This window comes from Rutilus rutilus (assembly GCF_951802725.1).
Source record: "Rutilus rutilus genome assembly, chromosome: 20".
Classification (NCBI taxonomy): domain Eukaryota; kingdom Metazoa; phylum Chordata; class Actinopteri; order Cypriniformes; family Leuciscidae; genus Rutilus; species Rutilus rutilus.
The window spans coordinates 4496446-4520301 of record NC_140225.1 but is presented as its reverse complement, the minus strand read 5'-3'; the positions used below and the strand labels follow the sequence as shown (position 1 = coordinate 4520301).

Here is a 23856-nt window from a genome sequence, read left to right as displayed (position 1 = left end):
AAACGAAACCCACTGACGTCATCGGGGATTTGGGGAAATTTCGAGAAGCACCACTTGGGAAATCCATAGACATAATAAAGTTTGTTTATTTTTCATTTATTTTTTACTTTAGTAAGATTTTGGTTTATTCTTCTTTCAGAATAGTGGAAAGAAAACGTCCATAAAACATATTCCATTCCGTCCATATTTATTTTATCACACTTGAGTAACGTTACAGATTAAGACTTGAATAATTTAAGACTGTGATTAGGAAATACTTTCATATAGTGTTTGTTTGTTTTTTTGTCGTGTTTTAAAAAATAAATAAATTCATAAGTAACGTTATATTAAATTGTCTCGCGTTTTATCGCGAGATTTACCTGGTGCTCCAAGGGCACTCGCCTTTAACACAAATATATCACGGTTACGTGAGCTGCGTGATAGAGCATTTTTTCCCCACTTCAAATATAAAAGCAGACTATCTTGTGCTTGAGGAGACAGGTCCTGACTATTGCATTGGAAAATGGCGATTGAGAACGTGCTTCCGGCCAACTTTGGCTATGCGATTTTTACATATTTGTATAGTTTTGTCATGTTATCCTATCTCGCGGTACAAGTTGGTGCTGCAAGAAAGAAGTACGGGGTAAAGGTACGATAAGGCTTCGCATGCAATGCATACTATTATATTGGCCAAAAAGATACTGATGCGTAGTTAACTTTGATTTCTGATTTATGCATGTTTTATGACAGATGCTTCGGTTTAATGTGTTTTTCTGCGCTCGTGTTTTGTGTACAGTATCCCACCATGTACAGTGATAAGGAGCCACTTTTCAACTGCATTCAGAGAGCGCACCAGAACACACTGGAGGTGTATCCACAGTGGCTGGTCTTCCAGACTATTGCTGCATTAGAGTATCCTGTGAGTATCAGAATTTAGAATGCAAATTCAAAGAAAGCCATACAACTACTGTAAATGTGATTTTTAATATTGCATTTAATGTGTTCAGTTTAAATTACTTATAAAATGTTAGCATATAGCACATGTGGTATTTCCTGAAACATGACATGACATTAAAAAAATACATTGATACATTTTAAAGAAGTTGTGAAAAACATTAATGTTGCAGAATACCTCAAATTTTTATGTCATCTCAAACATTCTGGTGGGCATTTTGTTAAATCTGTTTTGATGAGGCTGTGTTGACAGTATTGAACTCAGTTTGAAGCAATAAAAAACTTGCATATCAGAGAAGAAATAGGCAGAATTAGTCTAAGTGAATCACGTTTTGTTGAAAGATTTGTTTGAGTTTATCAGTAATTCAGGAAATTCCTCTTCCTGCTATTCCTATTCAAATCCCTTTAAAGTGGAGGTAGCCAATTCAAATTCACACTAAACTGGGCTTGTAACTGAAATGTTGTTTGTTTAACCTCCACAAGGGTTTATAATCTATCATCATTATGCCTTTGATCAAAAGACTTGACCTTTATCAAGGATGTAGCAGAAGGAAGTGTGTAAAAAGTGCACTGTAAATCATGTTCATTTAGTCTCTTTTCATGTGCTCTCCCTTCTCTCATGAAAACCCTTTCACCCAGTTCACTTCTCTTTATCTTGCATGTTTTATCTCCCATATCAGCTTGTTGCCTCGGTGTTAGGAGTCATCTGGGTTACCAGCAAATTCTCTTATGCCTGGGGTTACTACACGGGTGGTAAGTCTTTACAATGCACATATAGAAGCCTGTAGCAAATGTTTCTCAGACGTTATCGCTGATGCAAAAGCACATTCACATCTGTTTCTGAACCAGAGTACAAGTGTGAAAAGCAGAGCTTTTATTTGTGCATTAAATTATGAATTTAAATGACATGTATATCCATGCATTTTGAATCGCTGTACACGTTTGCAAGATGCCAAAATAAAGTTAAATAAAACTGACTGTTAGAGCCTAAATAAATCTAATTTCTATTTAGAAGAAAAGTGTTTTTGTACAACTGTTACACAAAACAATGAAGTCTGTGTCTGCAAACTTTTTGGAGGTTACACCAGTATATATTTCAGTGTTTAGGTCAGTTAGTGGTATTAAAATAGCAGATTGGCTTGGTTCCATCTGGCGCCATTTCACCGTTTTTACAGTTTAAAGTGAGCAAAACAACAACGATGGCGGTTCACACCACAAGCACTCTGGGTCGTTTATTGTTATGATTTTTCGGAGAGATTTATCTAGAGCCAAACACGCTTCATTCAAGCCCTTTCCACTCCATGCGCGTTGCTTTTCTCTCCTGTTAAAGACATAAAGCGCCACATTAAGAGCTGCAGATGACGTCGTTAATTTAACAACAGTAGCAGAAACACAGTGATCAGAAAAATAGATAATTCTGCTAAAATGCTGCAACAAATAGAATTATTTTTATCTGTCATACAGACTCTGATCATTTAACTAAACACAGGTTTGTGACAATTCGTTTTTTTAGCATATTAAGAGCATTTCAAATTCATAATAAACAATGTTATAATTTGCAAATTTATTTGGAGATAGCAAGGATAGACAAAAAACTTTGAAATTACTAGTTAACTTTGTTTTGTGCTCATGATGAGAGATTTGATTATTAGATTATGTACGTTGTTTGTTTTTAGTAGTTCATTACTTTGAGCAAAATATAAAAATGGTCCACCTATGGCTGTGTTTTCTCAGTCCCAAGGCCTTCTATGTGCCATACACGTAAGTGTCTAAATGTAAAAAATAGATAAATATAAAACATCTGATCTAACCTTTTTATATTCATATCTAGTTGGGAGAAATATATACTTTTTTTGGTAAATATTGGTAAAAAAAATTCTTAGTCATCACTGTTTTGGTTCTCGGGCCCAAGATTCCCATCTTTGAAGACTATTTTGAGTGTTTAGGAATTTTTCTTTTACAAAGTATTGCGGTTGCCCTGATGGAAATGTATAACTGTTCCAAAAAAGTACCTCTTGGATCTTTAATTGAATTCCCCCTGGTTCTTTCGAACATTATATGAGTTTTATCCCTCATCATCAGAGTTGTTTCTCTGTTTCAGATCCTGCTAAGAGGATGCGTGGTGCATACGGATACATCGGGCTGTTCGGAGTCATGCTGCTCTCCATCTCTGTGGCTCTCAAACTGCTTGGAGTCCTTTAAGGGAACAACATACCACATAAAACCAATCCATGCCACTTAATGTAGTCTTCAGCAAGTCTTTTTTCCACTTTTTTACTCTGTTTTTAAATTGCATTGTTTCATCCTGTAATTTTTTACAAATTATAGAATATATTCATCACATTTAATCAACATTTTAGACTTTCATACTCAAGCTTTATGGCTGTATTTCTCAGATTTCAATTAGGGTGACCGGTTAATCATTTATGTGCAGATGACCTGGGTTTGAGTCCAGCTTAGGTCATTTTCGCTTGTTGATCACTGTCTGACTCTGAACAGGATATTTCAGGTGCAAATATTCAACAATATTATTGATTTGACTGCACTGACACAATCGGATGAGAACTGAACTGAACTGGGCGATGACATCACAGTTTTCTCCAGAGCTACTGTATAGATAAAGTAACTAAATTAATAAGTTTACAATGGAAATGAATCAACGCTGAACTTGCTTAGGCTGGACAATGACACTATTTTCTTCTAGAGCTGCTGTTCAGCCAAAACAAATGATGTTGCATTATTTTCCTGATATCACTGTAAAGCTGCTTTGAAACAATCTGCATTGTAAAAGCGCTATATAAATAAAGGTGACTAAACTTGACTTGTAAAACTGATAACTATCGGAGCATATCAGAGGCTGTCCTGATTTGATTGGCATGTATGGTCATTGGTCACCCTATGTTATATCAATAATAAAATGTCAGTGTAAGATTCAGATAAACCGTGTGTGAGTGCTTGATTGATTTAAAGTGAGAAAATGTATGGTGATGATCATACTTCATACTCATTGTAGCAGTGGAACATGCTCTGTCATTTCTGAAATCACTGAGAGGAGATTACAAAAGGGGGTTTTATTTGTGAAAATGAAATTAATGGCATGATTCTGATCACTCTGGTAATATTTAAAGTAGCATATGGCTGTGCTTTGGGACAACTGGAGCGTTAAATCATTTATAAACAGACCCTAGAGTGTTACTATGACGCTATGGTGTTGTGTGTGGTTACTATGATATTCATATCACTCCATATGGCTCCTTAAAATCAGTTTGTCTTTTTTTGTGGTTATTTTTTTTGAGAGAGTCTTATAGATGAGAAAAGCATTAGCAAACCTCTCTCCTCAGCAAACTACACGATTTCACATGTCATCACACACAAGCAATGTGGCCAAGTTTAATATTTAGAGTTTTATCAGAACACTATGAACAATAGTAATGCAAGCACCACTAATAAACACAGATATTATAAATGATTTACCTTAGTTGAAAAGGCTAAAAGTTGTATTGTCTTTACAATTTTAGTTTAGTATTTCCAGGTTTGAAAATGGTATCTTGATAGATATTGCAAAAGAGCCATTTTCTGTTCTCTTCACACTTTCTGATGTGTTTATGTGTTTACAATGGAAACAATGGTGTTGAATGGAAACATTTCACGGTGCAATTCTGTGGTATTAGCAGTGTTGAGTGTAACTCATTACTAAGTAATTAATTACTGTAATTTAATTACTTTTCCCTTGAAAAGTAAACGATTACTCTTAATTTGTCTGTAATTTAATTACAGTTACTTCTGAGGTAATGGCTTTAACGCTCATTTTGAGAAGGCAGGTCATTTATTTGATCAGCAGTTTCCATCAATTTCAGTTGATCCTTCAACACGTTTTTTGCTACCTAGTACATCCTCAACCTCTGCTTTCTCATTTGATTTTGAAGCCCTACAAGTTCAAGATGTTATGCAATCGCTGAATTCCATAGACCCCAAAAAGGCGCCCGGACCTGATGGTCTGGATCCCTTTCTGTTGCAGGTGGCTGCACCGGTTAAAGCTGAGCCAATTAACATGTCAATAAGTTTTAATCAGGTTCCAGCTATTTGGAAGCAAGCTTACATTACACCCCAATTTAAAGCTGGCGATCGATATGACATGAACAACTACAGACCAATCTCTAATCTCCCTGTTCTTTAAAAAATATTGGAATCTTTAGTTGCTACCCAACTTAAATCATATTTGCACTCGCATACCATTTTAAATGAAATGCAATCCGGTTTCCAGTACAATATCCGCCACTTTAAAAGTCATGGATGACTTCAAAGAGGCTATAGACAGTAAATGTACCTGTGTTTCTCTGTTCACAGACCTCACAAAGACGTTTGATACTGTGGACCATCCATTACTGGTTAATACCCTGCTGAGAGCTGGCATTGGATGTAATGCGGTCAAATGGTTCCATAGCTATACTTGACCAATCGTTCACAAATAGTCAAATATGGCAATGATATGCCAAACCCAGTTCTTGTTAAGAAGGGTGTTCCACAAGGTTCAGTTTTGGGACCCTTGCTTTTCCTAGGTTGTACTAATAATATTTGTGATAAAGATGATACTGTTCTGTATTCCTGTGCCCCCACAGCTGAGTTAGCCTTTTTTTAGCTTCAGATTTTAATACCCTGCAACATGCTCTACTAGATTTGAAGCTGTTGTTAAACCCACATAAAACTAAAGTTATGGTTTTTGCTACTGGCCGAACAAAGCTTCCACGTCACTGGATGGAGTCTGTATCCAGTCTGTAGATAATTACAAATATCTGGGATTTTGGATGGATAAAAACCTAAACTTTAAATACCATGTTGATTATCTTGCAAAGAAATTAAAATTGACATTGGGTTTTTTGTATAGGCTAAAGTCCTGTTTTTCCTTGGCTTCACGAAAACGCTTAGTTGCTAGCCTTTTCCTGTCACAGATTGATTATGGGGATACTATCTACAGATTTGCCTCTCTGTCCACCTTGTCCAAACTTGACCCCCTTTATCACTCTGCTCTCAGATACGTCACTAACTCTAGTGTTAGGACACATCATTGTATACTGTACAGTTTGGTAGGATGGTCATCCCTTCATTTGCGCAGGCTTGAACATTGGTATATTTTAATTTACAAGGTTATTTTAGGAAAACTTCCAAATTATTTAAATAGGAAATTTTTATCATTTCAAAGTTATCATAATCTCAGGTCACATAACTGGCTACAGTTCAAAGTGCCGGCTATCAGAACAGAGGCTGGAAAGCTAAGCCGGTTCTATTATGGCCCTTGGTCTTGGAATGATGTGCAGACCAAACTCAAACTACAATCCCTCATCTCTTTAAATGATTTTAATCAGAGAATAAAGAAGTTGGTCACTGCTAATTACAGCTGTTTTGCCAATTCTACCACTTAACTCCTTATTAAACCTATGATTTAATAATGTTGTTTCTGTGATTAGTACTATGTAGGGTGTTATGTAATACCTAAATGTTTGTGCTGCTGTGCTGTGTTTCGGTGTTGTACAACATTTTGTTGTGGAGACTTGTTTTGTTGTGTTTTTTGTTGTATCAAATGATGATGTTGTTATTGGTTTTTTATTGTGGCTTGTTATCTGTCTAATCCTGCTATCTGACCCTATCTTGACTAGGTCTCACTTGTAAAAGAGGTTTTAACCTCAATGTGACTTTCCTAGTTAAATAAAGGTTTAATAATAATAAAATTAAAAACTGTACAGACTATAAAACAATTCAATATAAAACAATAGTGGATTTAATTTTAATGTAACATTCCTTTATATATTTTGGTCTATTTATGCAATTTATATATATATATATATATATATATATATATATATATATATATATATATATATATATATATATATATATATATATATATATATATATATATATGTTGTTGTTGAAAAAATTAAAAGAACAGTTTCATATCTATCCTTGTATGGTTCAACTGGTCGAGGACGTTGACATGGGATTTGGAAAGTAATACGTATTTTTTTAGAGACAGTAATTAGTACAGTAATATAATTACTCTGTTGAAACTAGTAATTAATTACTTTTTAGAGTAACTTACCCAAAACTGGATATTGCAGGACACAGCTGGTCATGTGATGTCAACATAGGCGCCTTCAGGGGGCGACCCGCTTCTTGTAGAATAACCTTTTCTAAAACCTTTCTTTAAAAAAAAAAAAACTCTTTTCTTGTAATTTTATCAGACGTGCTGTTCACATATTTAGGTGTAAAAGCTTTAGTTGGTGCACATTTTGTTTGATAGGATGTGCTCAGTGTGATGGAAAGCTCACTGCGCATGTGCGGCTCAGAGCCACTGTTTGAGACGGAAGACTGCGGAGTCTATCTCCACTTACTGCGAACCACAAGAAAAACTCAAGAAAAGTGCAGGTAAGAATTTATTGTGCTATAGAGCATGAGTCATTGTAATAATTCATGATGTATTCTCCAACACTGCTTGTATTTATCCTCGATACTTTATATAAACAGTGATGTAGCAAATATGGGTTAGAAATCATCCGGACATAAGAGATCAATCACGTTTACAGCATTAACACTCGACGTCTTCGTCCGAAAATGAGCGGAAACGTAGTTTTGAACTATTGTGTTAAATATCGCTAATGTTAATGTTCAGATTTTGGTCGCAAACATGACAAATGGAAATCCTTTTGTGTGCTATTTGTGTTTGGTTTCGGGATGATCATGTGTGCTCTGCGTGTGCGCAGTCAGTGATGCTGCGCCGCATTTGCGCAGTAACAGTGGAATTTATTACATTTATTATTATGATTGCTGCTAAAATGAGTTTGTGAACACTCACTTCCTCCTGTGTTTTTAAAAATGTTTTTGAAATAAGTCTCTTATGCTCACCAGTCACCAAGCATACAGTCACCATTGTGAAATATAATTAACTGTTTACTATTTCAATATATTTTAAAATGTAAATTATTACTGAATAGGAAGTTGAAATGAACAGCATGAATTTGAAATATAATCTTTTGTAACATAAATGTCTTTACTGGCACGTTTGATGAATTTAATGCAACCTTGCTGAATAAAACTATTAATTTGTTTTATTTACCCCAAACTTTTGAATGGTACTGCATCATGGTTTCCATAAAAATACTAAGCAGCAAAAAACTTATATATATAATATTATATATAACTAAAAGCATAAGCAGCAGATAGATAGATAGATAGATAGATATGGGGGATGGTGTTTTGAAATTAAATATCTATTTATTTGTGCAAGATTGTCACTGTAATACATGTTATTCACTTTGGATAAAAGCCAAAGCTAAATGTTAAAAAGTTCATTACGCAATATGAATAAGTATCTTTAGCAGGAAAACCACCACAACATCTCAAAAGAATCGTATTTCTTTGAATGATCAGGTGAAATCAGCAGCATGTCGGGGTTTCTGGATGGGATCAGATGTGGCGATTGCGAGTGTAATGTGGATTGGGGTGAGAAGAGAAACACCATCGCCTCCATCGCAGCCGGAGTTCTGGTACGTCTGCCTAATGACATCAAATAAATAAAAAAAATCCAGTGATTCCCAAACTAATGATCTTTCTTCTCACACTGTGCACACGTGCAGTTTTTCACAGGCTGGTGGATCATCATCGACGCAGCGATAATGTACCCTAAAGAGGAAGAGTTCCACCACGCATATCATACCTGTGGGGTTATAGCGACTATAGCCTTCCTCATGTGAGTCACACTTGTACAGGTTCTCTCTTGGCTTCCTCTAATGAAGGGAACAGTTGTTTTTAACGTGTCCAGCCAGACAGACTGTCCCAGATGTGTCTTCCTGTTGTTTAGCCTTGATTTAACTGCAGGGTTGTGCAATGACTACCGTCACCATGACTGCATTGTTTAACTCCCTGTTGAGTTTCACTTTCTGTGGATTTCAATCAAAGACTTTAGATATACAAAGACAGTGCCCTTATATTACAATGAATGGGGGGAAAGTGCTTTGAGACACACGCTTATGACTTCAAATGCAGTTTTTTGTCAGGATTTGAGACCGTTGTTGTCAGATTTCATTGATTTTAAATGTGAAATTTAATCGTAAGCTTGGTGAACAGGTTTAGAGATGTTTCCCCATTCAAAGAGAAAGGAGCTGTACTTGTATGACTGATATACTGAAGCTGAGTTTCAAAGATGGCCGTCGAGTGGAATGACTTGCTTTAAAGGGTCTTTGTTTGATTGCAGGATCAACGCAGTGTCAAATGGCCAGGTGAGGGGAGACAGCTACAGCGAGGGCTGCTTGGGACAGACTGGTAAGTGCTGCATTCGCATCATGAGTTTTTTTTTACGTTATTGTAATACTACATGACTGAAAAGTGCCTTTAGGGTGTTCTTCTCTTGGTCTGGACCAATAAAGAAAATAATACATATATTCCTGGTTCGCTTGGTCTTCACACTGTCATTTTTAAGACGGGACCTAAAAAAAAAAAGTATTTTGCAACAGAACTTAAAGGGTTGGTTGATTATGATTTCACTTTTCTATCTTTAGTTAGTGTGTAATGTTGCTGTTTGAGCATAAACAACATCTGCAAAGTTACGACGCTCAAAGTTCAAAGCAAAGGGAGATATTTGCTTTTAAAGAAATCGCTTTTTAAGGACTACAGCAAACAGCTGGTAAGGACTACAGGACATTCCTCCCGGGTTATTGACATCACCAACCCTAAAATTTACATAAACCCGCCCCCGGAACATGATTTATAGATTATCATGACAGATTATGCTAATCAATGACTAGAAGATAACTAAACATTAGCTAAATAAATTCACCAACTAACCATTCAGAAACGTCCTGTTGCTTCTACATGTTGTCACTTCTTCTTGAGTCTCTCCATCTTTGTCTGAATCCGGTTTGAACATAAAAGGCTAAACGTTTTAGAAATTTTCAGTGCATGTCTGTGTGAGTGCAAGCTGTTGAAGCTCCGCCCCCTGTGCCGGGAGCAGCAGCTCATTTGCATTTAAAGACACAAAACGGTGCGTTTTTGCTCACCCTCAAAAAGTGACAGTTTTAACATGCTATATAAAAATATCTGTGGGGTATTTTGAGCTAAAACTTCACACACACACTCTGGGGACATCAGAGACATATTTTACATCTTGTGAAAAGGGCATTATACCACCCCTTTAACAAACATCAAAACCAATGCTGTGTTGTGGGCTAAATGCGCTCGTTGTATGTAGACCTATAGACCTTATGCGCCAGAGAAACGACGGCGCCGCCATCTTTAGAATATTGTCTTTGAACTTCCGTTTTTGCGGTCGCTCTGTATATTTCTATGGCGCTGCTGTCCAGGAGTAATTTGCTTTTTGAAGTGGATTTACTTAATGTAAAGTTAACGAAAGTTATCATGAGGATTGTAATGTTTAAAGCAGATGTCTTAACAAATGTCAGTCGACCGGGAAGATTTTAAAACGAGCCGTTCATTCATAAATGCGCAAGATCGCTGTGAAAATACAGACCGGAAGTCAAAAGACAACGAGCACATCGCTGAAAAGGGGCGGGGCTACATGAGGTCTATATGTGATGGTATTTTGACCAGCTGAGAACCCGTGGAGAGATTATAACGTGTGTAAAGGAGTCAAAACAGCGGCAGGAATCCCTCCGTCACACACACAGACGCGAGGAGACGCCTGTACTGAACTGTGATGGGCAACATCACGACTATGATGAGAGAAATGCGTGAGCATTCGGTCCTTTTTAGGGTCGCATCTTGTGACATCATGTCCTGTTTTTGGTTCGTTTACATGTCTTTGGTCTGTGTTACGTTCATATTTCAGTCGAACCACACCAGAGTTGGTTTGGAGGCAGATTGAGACTCACCTTTTCAGGGTCTCGGTCCGCTTGTTTGGTGCACCAGGGTTCAGATGGCAGCGTATTCAAATGAACCACACTAACAGAGCAATGGCACTGTTCGATTTAATCGAACCAAACATGCCAAGTGTGGACACACCCTTAAAAAAAAAAAAAAAAAAAGTAAAAAATTGCATATACTGCGTTAGACTAAACTGGGAAGGGTCGCAGCACTTGCATGTTGTCCTATTGTTAATTTAATTGCTTCTATTGCTCTCCTCATTTGTAAGTCGCTTTGGATAAAAGCGTCTTGTTAAATGTAAATGTAATGCGTGTCTGTGTAGGTGCCAGAGTTTGGCTCTTCATCGGGTTCATGTTGGCGTTCGGGTCTCTCATCGCCTCTATGTGGATTCTGTTTGGTGGTTTTGTTGTGACCGGTAAGAGATAAGAAAGATTTTGCTTTCTTTTTTATAGAAAAAGATATTTCAGGTTTCTGCTTGTGTTTAGTTTCTAATTAAGTTTTTCTTTTTTCTTTTCATGAATGAACAGACAAGAAGGATCTGTCAGTGTATCCTGGTATTGCAGTTTTCTTCCAAAATGCATTCATCTTCTTTGGGTAAGTTTGAATCTCACATCAGAAGAGGTTTGATATGTCACTGCATTACCCGTAGATTACCTGTAGGCCAGGGCTGGGGGATATCTTTTTATTGGCCTTTTTTTCTTACCTCAGTATTTTGACAATATATACACTATAGAAATATTATCAAATATAGAAATATTGTCATATATATATATATATATATATATATATATATATTTAAACTTTACAAAAGTTTGGGGTCGGTAAGATTTTTTAAATGTTTTTGAAAGAGGTCTTTATTGTTCACCAAGGCTGCAGTAATTTGATCAAAAATACAGTAAAAACTAATATTGTTAAATAATGTAATTTATTCCTGTAATCAAAGCTGAATTTTCCACATCATTACTCCAGTCTTCAGTGTCACATGATCCTTCAGAAATCATTTTAATATGCTGATTTGCTGGTCAAGAAACATTAATAATTATTATTATCAATGTTGAAAACAATAATATTTTCATGATTCTTCACTGAGTAGCAAGTTAAACACAACAGCATTTATTTAAAATAGAAATCTTTGTATCATTATAAATGTCTTTACTGCCACCTCTGATCAATTAAATGCGTCCTTGCTGAATAAAAGTGGAAATTTCTTTAAATAAATAAATTCAGAATGTTTAATGCAAGAAGTAAATACAGTAAAAAAAAAAATCTAGTTCAATAATGAACTTGTTTTTCATGTTTTCACCAAATGGCCACAGGGATGTTTAATAAATTATGTGCAATATTATTACCTATATTTTTACTAAAACAATTTACTGTATGTAATTGCCATGTGGAGATAATTATTTTTAAGTGATTGATTACACAAATTACACACCAGTTGTTAAAAATGTAATTTTCCATAAATCTATTGGAATGGACAATATTATCTGATTCAAACTGAATGAAATTGGTAGAATATTTTTTTCTACCAATGCTATTAAATATCTGTTAGTCGCACTCGCAAGACATTTAAATGACCTTCAGAATACTTTTTAGAAGGCCTAATGCCCCGTTAAAAGTGCATTAAAATAATTTTGAACATATCATCATATGAACTATCGCCCCGGCCTGTAATTACCTGCGCCAGAGATCTAAGATTTTGAGCATTCATGCAAATTATAATAAATTACTCTGCAAATTCTGAAAACAATATGATAATTTGTGTGATTCTCCTTCACTCCTGCAGTGGTCTGGTGTTCAAGTTTGGCCGAACTGAGGACCTCTGGCAGTGAAGCTTCATTTCCTTCAATCAAATCCCACAGTCCATCAACACACAATTCCTCTGTACTTATTGCTGCTTATTTGCACTCGCTATTTCTTTCTCAACCCCTCAGACGACTCCCGTTCTTAAATATATTCCTTCTTCCTTTCTTTGTCTTGTTTCCTGTGTGGCCACAATGGGTGCGCACGAGAAATGCAAATCAAATCCAGACTCTGCAGTCAAACTGGACACGTTTTGATCTCACTCTGCATTGAACAATTACATATATGCAATAGAATTACAATGACATTACATACAGAAATGGTAGAATTCTCAGATTAAAAGTGCACAATAAGAGCTAATATCTTCAGCCTAGCTTTTCCGGAGATCTCAAAAGGAAAGAAAACATTGATTCGCAAAATATAGTAACGTGATTTTATGTGATTGCAGCAGGGAGAGATTTTGAGCAGAATCGTTTATAAACCAAAAGGAGTGATTCACTGTGTTTCTATTTTTAATGTGTCGTCATTTGAATAAGTTTGCTTTGTTTTTACATAAGCCACCAAATTTGTATCTGTCGGATCACTTTCATGCATAATCTCTTGAAATTTCATCGTATTAGCTCAACCCTCAGTCAGTTGACATCACTACAACAGCGCTTTATTCAATGTTTTACTTTTGGAAGATTTTTATATATTATGTTATAAGGATTCCCATACCCTTTTCGGTCATTCATTATGACAGATTTTTAAAAATTATTTTACAGAGATTGCACTGAGCAAGAGCAGTTTCTTAGAGCTGAGCTTTAGCAGAAACATGTACATTCACTGTCAACTTTTCTTTTTTTTTTCTTCTTTTTTTTAAAGAAGTGTTTAATTTCTGTGCAACTAGTAAAACCAAACAGCATATTTTCCTTGACTGTGGGAACCCTGGTTATATATTTTGTGTTCTGGAGCATTAAGGTCACTCTCTATGTGTATGCTTGGGCATGTGGGAGTTGTATAAAAATGTTAATGTTTTTAAAAAAAAGCACAATTTCTTATTATTTCAGTGGTTATGGGAGAATAAGGTGACACGTAAGTCAGATTTTGACTCGTCTATCAACTGACAAATTAAAGATTCTGTGATTTCTACATGCTAAAAGAATGTAACATTTTAATGTAATCCATGTCTCTCTTTCTGACAAAAAATAGCTAAACTTCATTCAACTGTGGGTTTCAAATGAATAAAGTTATTGTAAATATGTACAGAGCCAGTGTTTTTTCTTTTCACTATGTTCAAATACAGATGAATAACGGGTTTATGGACTACAGTCAATGTACTGACTGACATCAGGTTATTTTCAGATATTAAGTTAGTTGGTGGTGTGGTTTATCAGCTCACCATCGTCATGAAACAAACTCTTCTCTGTGTGTCTTGCTTCCACTGAAGTAATTTAATCCAGCCACGGGCTTGGAAAATTCTTTGCGAGATGATTTTTCAGTTAGAAAACATACTGATTTCCATTTAAGGACATTTTATATTGTAAATTGTTTACTTAAGCAACCTCTGACTTCTCAAACACACACGCACATATATTTTGTGTTAATTGCATTTATGTTTTCTTTTCGACGTGTCTACAAGTTCTTCATACACGTACCGCCAAATTTGGAAACTACATGAGAAGGAAATACATAATTAGTAGTTATTAACATGTTTGGAAATATAAGTTAAGGTTTATTAAGTATGTCATTAATTCCACTGTTGTGAATGAACAAAACCATTTACCTCCCAGAATGCCTGGTCATCAAAGCACTTCCTGTCCTGTTGGGGTCTCCAGAAACTCCATTTAAGGAAAAGTCCTGCAAATTTTAATTTAAGTTTTATTAAGTAAGGGTTATGCAAAAACACAACTCTTTATTTTGATGGTCCACCAAGTAGACATTCTACAAACTATAACTTTGCAACTACATGTCAACTAACTCTCATTAGAGTATTAGTGGACTGTTTAGATTAGGTCAGGGTTAGCAGAATAAGTTTGCAAAGTCACTTATAGTCAGTAGAATGTCTGTTGAGGAGCATCAGAATAAAGTGTTAGCAGATATTAAGCAGACAGTCTACTAATACTCTAATGACTGCTAGTTGACATGTAGTTACTTAAAGGGATGGTTTGGAGTAATTTCAACCTAGGGTCCTTTGCACCATGACCTCGAGCCAAACAGCTTTTTTTTCCCTTGGTTGAACATCAGTTGATCCAAAATGAGCGGGTGCCTGCGGTCACCCGCGGTTACGAGTCATCCAAAAATATTTTTAATGATATTCGGGTCGCGGTCGGTCGGGCCATTTGAAATAAAGATGGCAATTAAACCTTTGTAATTTATATAGTACTAGACACAATTTTCTATGAAATACATAGGCCTACACTTTATTGGCTGAATAACTGGCGCGAAGATGACGCACGAGCTCAGTCTGCATGTAGAGATGGAGGCGGCAAGAGAAAAGGTAGACTGGGGAGTGGAAGCTCCGCAAATACACAAATAGAAAGAGCAAAGTGTGGGAGACATTTGCCGAAATAATGAAAGATGATGACCAAAGTGCTGGCTTTGTCATGTGTACTTCTTGCGATGCTATTTACACATTTGATAGCCACAAAACTGGCACGAGTCCACAGGCTGGATTAATGGATATTATAGGCCAGGGAGGCTGATGGGGGGCGTATGGGAGAGGGGGCGGCCACACACCCCCGCACCCCTAGTTCCTACGTCTATGGCCCAATGACGCTACGATGAGCATTTACTACTTTTAACAAATGCGGGTCGGGTACAATATTTTCTTTTTCTTTTTTTGTGGTCCGAGTTGCGTGCGGGTTAGTTGAAAATGTCGGTCGGGTGCGGGTTGTTTATACATTGACCCGCGCATCACTGTTGAACATTATTAAAGTTAGAGCTTATTTAGAGATATCAGCTGGATGGGTTAGTGCAGGCGCTAATGGATCCAAGGATGTATCTCGTAAATTACCCCACTAATAATGCCCAGAATGGTACCAAACTTCTACAGTAGAACAAATAGGATCTGTACTCATAAAACGAGGCATTGGAAAGTTTGTAAGTACATCAGGAGTTTATTTAAATAACACTTGCCTGACGGCTCATGCTACCGCTAACCCGGACGTCAAGGTCACTTCCGTGATTTGGGGAAAGCCCGTAAAAGTCCTGGCAGAAAGCGATGCATAAGGATGTAGTGTAACGACGCCCAGTTCCAGGAATGCACTAATGTTTTGGTGGTAGTACCAGTTTGCAACAATTATTAGTTAACACTAAGTTGTCAACACTTCGGAAAAAAAATGTTAAATTCACTAGCTTTTCCCTTACACTTTTGAGTTTTGCAAAGGACTTTTATGGACTTTTCCCAAATCACGGAAGTGACCTCGACGTCCGGGTTAGCGGTAGGGAAAAAAGGCTTCTGGGGGGGGTGTTTGGCTCGAGGTCATGGTGCAAAGGACCCTAGGTTGAAATTACTCCGAACCATCCCTTTAACTTACTTATAGTTAGTAGAATGTCTAAAGTGCACCATCCGTGTTAATTTTTTATTTTTTCATAGAGAATCTGAATCTATTACAAATGAGCTCACAGACAGAAATGCATATCAACATATGCACAGGGAAAACGGTTTAAAACAGCCTAAGGTGCTTTGCTGATCTTATTCATAACACAAGGAAATGAAATATGACTGTCAAATGATCTTCATCAGTGGCGTACCTGTAGCTGTTCCCATCACCAGGCTCATGCACACTGTTATGAGGAAAACACAGATGTGATACACAGCAAACCGCACAGCTCTGAGAACACAAATACAACACAGTCAACATTAAAAGATCTGAAAAACATCTAAAGCTCAGACATATTATGCCTGTAGTCATTGCTTTTACTGTTATTCTATGGTTAATTAATGCAATTTATTGGATGCGCACGTCATATGATTGACTAAAAGTGAAAATCACTTTACATTGTGCTTTCACTACTGGCCAGCCGTATAAATAAATGAGCGAACCATCCCAGGATTCCCGGTATGGCGTGCACGTTGAGGACGCCGCAGGTGTCATGACACTCAAAAGCAAACAGCATGTGATCCTGAATGAAAGTGAAAAACAGAGAATATATCACTGTAAGTTATAGTTATTTCAGTACTTCAACTGTAAACAAAAATGACAAATACTGAAATACAAGAAGTTTAATTTAAGCTTAATGTTTTATTTCAATTAATGTTTTTATACGGTTTTAAGTTTTAGTTAACGACCCTGACTTATGGGGGGAGATCAGGAAAATGTGAGTTTTCCCATTTTGTGATGGATGTGGCTTGACCTTCATGTACTGGAATCCCAGGGCTGATAAGAGAGCGGCACAGAAGCCGATCATCATTGCGATCCATGGCTCGTGGACTGCCGTCATGGCAACACTAATGGCAACGCCACCAGACAGGGCAGAGCTCTGGATATGAACCTGTAAAACATGATACTCTTCATGATGTGTCCATTATCCGAAAAACTGGATCCTAACGAAGTCAACATGAAATGGGAGTTCACGACCCATTATACTTTCATGACGTGTCAGATTTCAGAGTATTATGTTATGATTGTTTTCAACTCTGTGAGGGAGTTTGCTACGTGGGAATGTTCTTACTATACAGTCGCTCACCATGTTCATCTTTCCTTTGGAGCTGGTGAGCATAGAAACAGACATCGCCATGACAACACTGACGGCCAGAGACAGATACGTCCCATATATCACAGTGAGTTTCTCCCGCCTTTGAGGCACCAGTGCCGAGTTAAAACTGGGCCAGAACATCCACAGAAACAGTGTTCCTGTGAGAAAGGGAGAAAGGGAGGCAGTTTCCGTGCATGATTTAATTAAAATATAGAGATAAAATAATTACACTTCGGTCCTTGAATCTGATTCGGTGAGCATCGTTCAAAAGGGCCGGGATATCCAGCAGCACTGGGACTTTTCACTGTTTTGTTTGTCTTTCTTTGTTCCAGACAGACTGTCAGTGTTGGGGATTTTCAGTGACTCTTTCTGCAGGTTACACAGTTACACCAGTAGGTGGCGACAAATTACTGTCTTTGTAAATGACTCACTGAATCATTCATTGAGCCTATTGAACCAATTCGTTCACAACTTTCAGGATTAATTTAGGATCTAAACAAGTGACTGGCTGTGTCTGAAATCGCCCCCCATACTTTTAAATATGGCACTATTTGAGGGGTCAGCCATTTATAGTGGTGTTCGAAACCATAGTGGACGTTATCGAGTGCACTCATTCAATCCCATAAAGTACTGCAATAACGAGTGTATAACCGAAGTACTCTTAACGGCTACAGAATACCCATAATACCCATAAGTCTTAATTTTTTTTATTTTTAAAGGCCAGTTACTTCATGGATCCAGGATACTATGCATCCTGATAAAGTTCCCTTGGCCTTTGGAATTAAAATACCCCCATATCATCACATAGCCTTCACCATACCTAGAGATTGGCATGGTTTTATTTCAGTTAGCCTAATAGCTAGTTTGATTTGCATTGAGAGATGATCTTATGGAAAGTACCCCATGCCAATCTCTAGGTATGGTGAAGGCTATGTGATGATGTGGGGCTATTTTAATTCCAACGGCCAAGGGAACTTTATCAGGATGCATAGTATCCTGGATCCATGAAGTAACTGGCCTTTAAAAATAAAAATCTGCCTGCCTCTATGGGAATTTAACATAGGGGTGTCCAGACTTATGCACCCTGTATTTTAAGGAAGAACATTTATTTATTTATTTACGATACATTATTCATTCACAAAGAAAATTGGTGTCCTTAAAGGTTGGATTTTTCCTAATTTTTTTAATTAAGGCATTAAGTTCAGTTTCCAAAAGATGATTTTTTATTCCTCTTTTTAGTCAACTTTAGCATAGGTGTCTAAACTTATGCATAGCACTGTATATATATATATACACACACACATACATGCATATAGTGTTGTGGTTACATTCTGCAACAGCTATTACACATCAACTCAATAATTCTATAATAGACCAGCATCACACAAATTGTAAATACAGTTTTTTACGATTGCTATGACAGATTTTTCACTACTTTTAACAATTTTCCAAAACTCTTAACACAGTTAGCACTACATCCGCCTGTGTAAGCTATACTATTAACACATTTCTTGTTGCTTTAACACAAAATGCATACAATTAACACAAATGCTTGAACTTCTTTTACACACAAGCTCAAACAAGACCAAAACAATGGATTTTTACTGCCAAATTTACCAATGCTTTAACACTGTATGTCAGAACAGATAACACCATGTTCTAACCTTACAGGCTAAAGTCAAGGTAAACAGCTGTTTATATTGTGAATTGAAACACAAATATATCCCCTGTATTGTATTTTATTCTATTGTTACTGAGAAACAGCTGATTTAATTATGCAAATAGATAATTAGAAGATGACTCTTTTTTTTCTTCTTCTGGTGCTTTTTCTGTATTCGTATATTTTGTATTTTCACATAATAAATGGCAGCTTATATTGCATATTTTTGTTATCTTGCAGTAATGTCCTTCCGCAAATAAAGTCTTTATTGCAGCAATTCTGTCTCTGTCTTCGTTTTTCATTACAGTAACCGTACATTCTATGAAGCACTCTGAGATGGGTCTTTTTTATTGAATTTCTGCAGCAAAAGACCTAAACCCAACAAAACAAAAATGTAGAGAGGCTTCAAAAGAAACTGCAGTGCAAAACACAATCTATGATCAATACAATATATACTGTCTGTTGTATAAGGGCTGACACATATAAAATAATGCAGTTTCTGTAATTCCATCTGATGTTAGTGTTTTTATGACATTGTGCTATGACTGACTAAATCTTCCCGTTGGACGAGAACATATGTTAGTGTTTTGAAAAATTATCTGATTTTGAGACATGTTTGCAGTGTTTTGGTAGACATAGTCTATTGTTGCTAGCGTATTATTGTATTTTGTTGTGTAAATTAGTGTTGGAGTTTAGTTTACAATGTGTGATTTTGAGCATGAACTGTTTTGTCAGTTGTGTGTTGTAGGTGTGTTGGTGCGTTAAGAGTTTAGGGAATTTGTTAAAAGTATTGAAAAAATGTCATAGCGATTGTAAAACACTGTAATCTGTGGCCTTAACACACTCTTACTCGAGTGATATTGATCTATATAAAAATATTTTTGCTTTATAAAATGCTTTTTGCTTTGTGGGAAGAATAAAAAAGGCATCCGATGGAGTGATTTAAAGCATATTTATAATTTAATTGCATGAAATAAGCACAGGTGCCATTCAATATTCACTCGGTTATCTTTAAAGAATCACTTGAAGCTCACAAACTCATCTGATGTGCTGTCACGGTTAGAGTCTGAAACCTGGTTTAGAGGTATCTTCTGAGTCTGAGAGATAACTGTTAGTTATAGTACTCACCAAACATTGCGAATAAGCCAGTGCTACGGTCAATTTTTTCTTTCTCATGTTTTGGATTGATTCCCTCTCTGTGCAGCACCCATGACACCATCACACCAAAAAGAGCTCCGAAGATATGCAGCATCATGATGCTGTACAGTGGATCTGCCTGAAACATGAGCACAGCTTCAGTCGTTGCCTTAGTACAGAGTGAAAATACTCAATCTGTCTCCCTGGACCACAAAACCAGTCACATGGGTCAGTTTTTTAAAATTGAGATTTATACAAAGCTGAGATACAACTATTTGAAAATCTGGAATCAGAAGGTGCAAAAAAATTGAAACATTGAGAAAATCGCCTTTAAAGTTGTTCATTTATGTTCGCGATTGTGCTGCATTCACTCACAAAAATATTTTTTTTATATATTTATGGTAGGACATTTACAAAATATCTTCATGGAACATGATTTTTACTTAATATCCTAATGATTTTTGGCATAAAAGAAAGTTATATACATATATGTTATATACAAAATATATATAACAAAAGTTTGTGAATATATATATATTTACACAAACTTTTATGTTAGATGCGGTTCATTGCGATTAATCAGTTTGACAGTACTGTTCATTCTTATGTGTAATGTCTTACAAAAGTATCCAGACAGTTATTCACAGATATCATGTTTTGCAAGCTGGTTTAACTGAAATTTCCTGATATAAAAAAAATAAAAAAAAGATTATATATTTTAATTAATTTATATATATATATATATATATATATATATATATTTTTTTTTTTTTTTTTTTATTATTTTTTTTTTTTTTTCGGGAACAAACCAATGAATGAATGAATCTGAATGAATCATTCTTCATAGAAATCATTCTTCTGTGCTGAAATTGGGATGCAAAGTACCTTGAAATGTGGATAATAGGATTAAAATTAGTGCTGTCAAATCGATTAATTGCATCTAAACATAAAAGTTTGTAAATATATATGTGTGCACACAGACATATATTGTACATTTACGAACTTTTATGTTAGATGTGAATTAAACGAGTAAACGATTTGACAGTACTAGTTAAAATATATATATATATATATATATATATATATACATATATAGGATGAAAGTGATCATTTTTATCAGGGAAAGTAATACTTCTCTTACACTGAGCAGAGTTCGCAGGATCCACTGATTGATCACAAATCCAGTGACCTCCACCAGAGCCATTAGTAAAAGCTGGACAGGATTTGTCTTCCCAAGGACGGCTCCCATTGCAACCAGAGCGGATGCTGCACAGAGCTCTGCCTCAATCACACTACATGAGGAGCACAGATAACATTTGATGTAGTGGTGCTGTCAAACCTACTCGCAGAAAAAAGGGTACAAAAGCTGTCACTTGTACCCTTGCAAAAGTCACACCTTTTGTACCTAAAGAGTGCATATTAGTACCTCAAAGGTACATATCATCGGTACCAAAAGTGTACATATTAGTACCTAAATGGTACATATTATTCCAGTGACAGCTTTTGTACCTTTTTTACCATCTTAAAGTATGAAAAAATAATAACAAAAGTAAAGGTAAGCCCTTGTCATGATTATGAAAACCAGAGCATGTACCAGAGCAAATGTTTTGACTTTTTTTGAAATTATGTTTCATATTCAATCTAACGGCTTACTGTCAGTGTACTGCTGTTAACATTTACACATTGTGGGTTGCTTTTGTAAGAAAGCATCTGCTAAGACCTGTAATGCAGCTGTACCTCTTCATACTGATGTGGATCTCTCTTCTGTGGTGGCGTTGTGGCAGCAGGAAGCCATTCATCAAGACGGCCCACTGGATGGCCATGGCTGCTAACAGCATGTTAAACCCTGCTCCGCTGAAACCATATCGTACAAGGAACGTGGCCAGGAATCCAAACCCCATGAATATCATCACATGAATATCTTGGAATTCTGTAGAAAACATTGCATTTCCAATACTGCCAATGTGTCATTTTATGAAAAGCGATATAAACTTTAAACACTTGGCGGTCAGTCTTTGAATTGCTTGTGGGATAGAGAAATGCTTCTTATCATCCAAAACCAGAGATGGTGTGGCTCCACACCCCAAACGGCAATGTGGCACACATTTACAAACAAAATAAAGTCAAATTATATTCATTTTAAGTACGTTCATATGGATAGGAATTTTGCAATTGGTTTTGATATGTTAAAGGTTCTAAAAAATAAAAAAGCCCAGGAATTAATTTCTGAGCTGAATATGTGACTAGTCTTTTGTTGCATTACCATGTGAAATGAACATAGCAGGTTTACAAAAGATGATGTGATGCTGTTCATAAATAGCTGAACAATGAATGCAAATTTGAACTCTTAAGAATCATAACACAGCTTATATGTAAATCAGACTTACTAACCTGCATATGAGCGGATGAAAAGCTTACTGTCAGACTCATGCTGCTCTATTTTCACAAAAAAGACAAACAGTAGGATAAAGATGGTTTCCAGAAGGAAGGCCACAAGAGGAAGTCTTGAGCGGAGACTGGGGGCGTACTGAGGAGCCATTATTACTGTGACAAACTCTGAATGTCTTTAATCTTCACCGGCCAGAGATTAAGAGTATGCAAGATCACGTGCATGTAAGAGGAATGGAGGGGTTTCCCCAAAATGCCACCTTGTGCAATTTACCGTTCGCAAAGACCCGCCCCCTTTAGTTAGTGTTGCTATGTCCGACAAGCCACGCCGCTCTCACGCAGTGAAAAATACAGGACACTGACAACGCGCTGACAGAAAGGACATACCAGGTTGCTTTTGATATGAAACAAAGTCTCACCTTTCAAATTTGGTCATTTTTTAAATAAATTTAAATGTGTCTGACAGATCGCTCAGTTATTGCTGCTTGTGAACCGATCATCTTCCTTAATTTATAGCATCAAATAAACATGAATGAACATAAGGAGGAATGTTGTTTTAACCGCGTAAAGACGTCAGTACACACTGTTTTCGAAATTCAGATCCTCCAAAGTTAATCTACTAACTCTCCTGACTGCTTTGTCTGACCAAAATTGTGGATTCGGGCGGATGGCGGATTGTGATTGGTCAGATCGCCTGTCTATCAAACTCCCTGCGAAGGGTCAATTAATCATCATGTTGTGTGTGTATAATATCATATGGACAGTGTTTGTTTGTATAGTAGGAGTCGGACCTATTAGCAACATTATCAAAAGTCGGCAAAAAAAATAAAAATGATGCAACTAATATATAAAGTTTGGGTTATTCCTGTTCTACAGCACTTAAAATTGAGTAAATTCTATAAATTTTTTCGCTCTATAACTAAAGTAGCGAAATTGTTACTTAATTGAGATCAAATGAGGCTAATTAATTTGCCTCTTTGGTAATTATTAGTTTTACATTTTATCCAGTAGGCCTATATTAAGAAATTTGTTTGGGGAGATTAAAATGGATATGCATACTGCATAGATATTGTAAAAAAAAAAAAAAGAAAAAAAAAGAAAGTGATTCAAATATTCAAAATATTGATCATTAAAGTCATAATGTATTAACTTATTTGTGGGGCTTTGTTTGTCATTTAAGACCGTCACACAATGTACAATTTACATCTGCCTACCAACGTAAAGTAAGTTTATGTGGAATTCGCATATCTCACATATCATACGAAAAAAACGTACAGAGAGTCCCGCCTGACTCTATCCTATTGGTCAGCGACCACTACCTGATTTGTCCAAAAAAAGAGCGACTGGTCGGGCCAAGAAAACAGGTCAGCCGCCCTTTTCCC

General features: G+C 36.3%; 3 protein-coding genes across 4 annotated transcripts in view; 2 read left to right on the top strand and 1 right to left on the bottom strand.

The window, feature by feature from the left end:
- mgst3b (microsomal glutathione S-transferase 3b) overlaps positions 1-4208 on the top strand; it is a 258907-nt gene extending 254699 nt beyond the window's left edge. Inside the window, exons 2-5 of one of the 2 annotated variants that reach the window (XM_084391939.1) lie at positions 471-628; positions 776-898; positions 1614-1686; positions 3035-4133. In XM_084391939.1, coding sequence (XP_084248065.1) covers positions 503-628; positions 776-898; positions 1614-1686; positions 3035-3135 — 423 coding nt within the window. In that variant the 5' untranslated portion in view covers positions 471-502 and the 3' untranslated portion in view covers positions 3136-4133. Of the gene's footprint in view, positions 1-4; positions 629-775; positions 899-1613; positions 1687-3034 lie in introns of those variants that run through there. The other variant, XM_084391938.1, reaches the window with a different exon arrangement.
- A 3051-nt stretch (positions 4209-7259) lies between these two features.
- On the top strand, positions 7260-13850 carry tmem50a (transmembrane protein 50A). The gene is made up of 7 exons (XM_084390977.1): positions 7260-7356; positions 8359-8474; positions 8565-8677; positions 9182-9249; positions 11129-11221; positions 11334-11400; positions 12593-13850. The coding sequence occupies exons 2-7, from the start codon at positions 8373-8375 to the stop codon at positions 12636-12638; spliced, it is 489 nt and encodes a 162-aa protein (XP_084247103.1). The 5' UTR covers positions 7260-7356; positions 8359-8372; the 3' UTR covers positions 12639-13850.
- Positions 13442-22736, bottom strand: rhd (Rh blood group, D antigen). Its single transcript, XM_084390964.1, has 10 exons — positions 22478-22736; positions 21824-22016; positions 21228-21378; positions 20078-20225; positions 17281-17447; positions 16948-17085; positions 16592-16716; positions 16345-16424; positions 14375-14448; positions 13442-14261 (listed from the first exon to the last, which is right to left on the bottom strand). The coding sequence occupies exons 1-10, from the start codon at positions 22623-22625 to the stop codon at positions 14235-14237; spliced, it is 1251 nt and encodes a 416-aa protein (XP_084247090.1). The 5' UTR covers positions 22626-22736; the 3' UTR covers positions 13442-14234.
- Positions 22737-23856: the final 1120 nt, after the last annotated feature.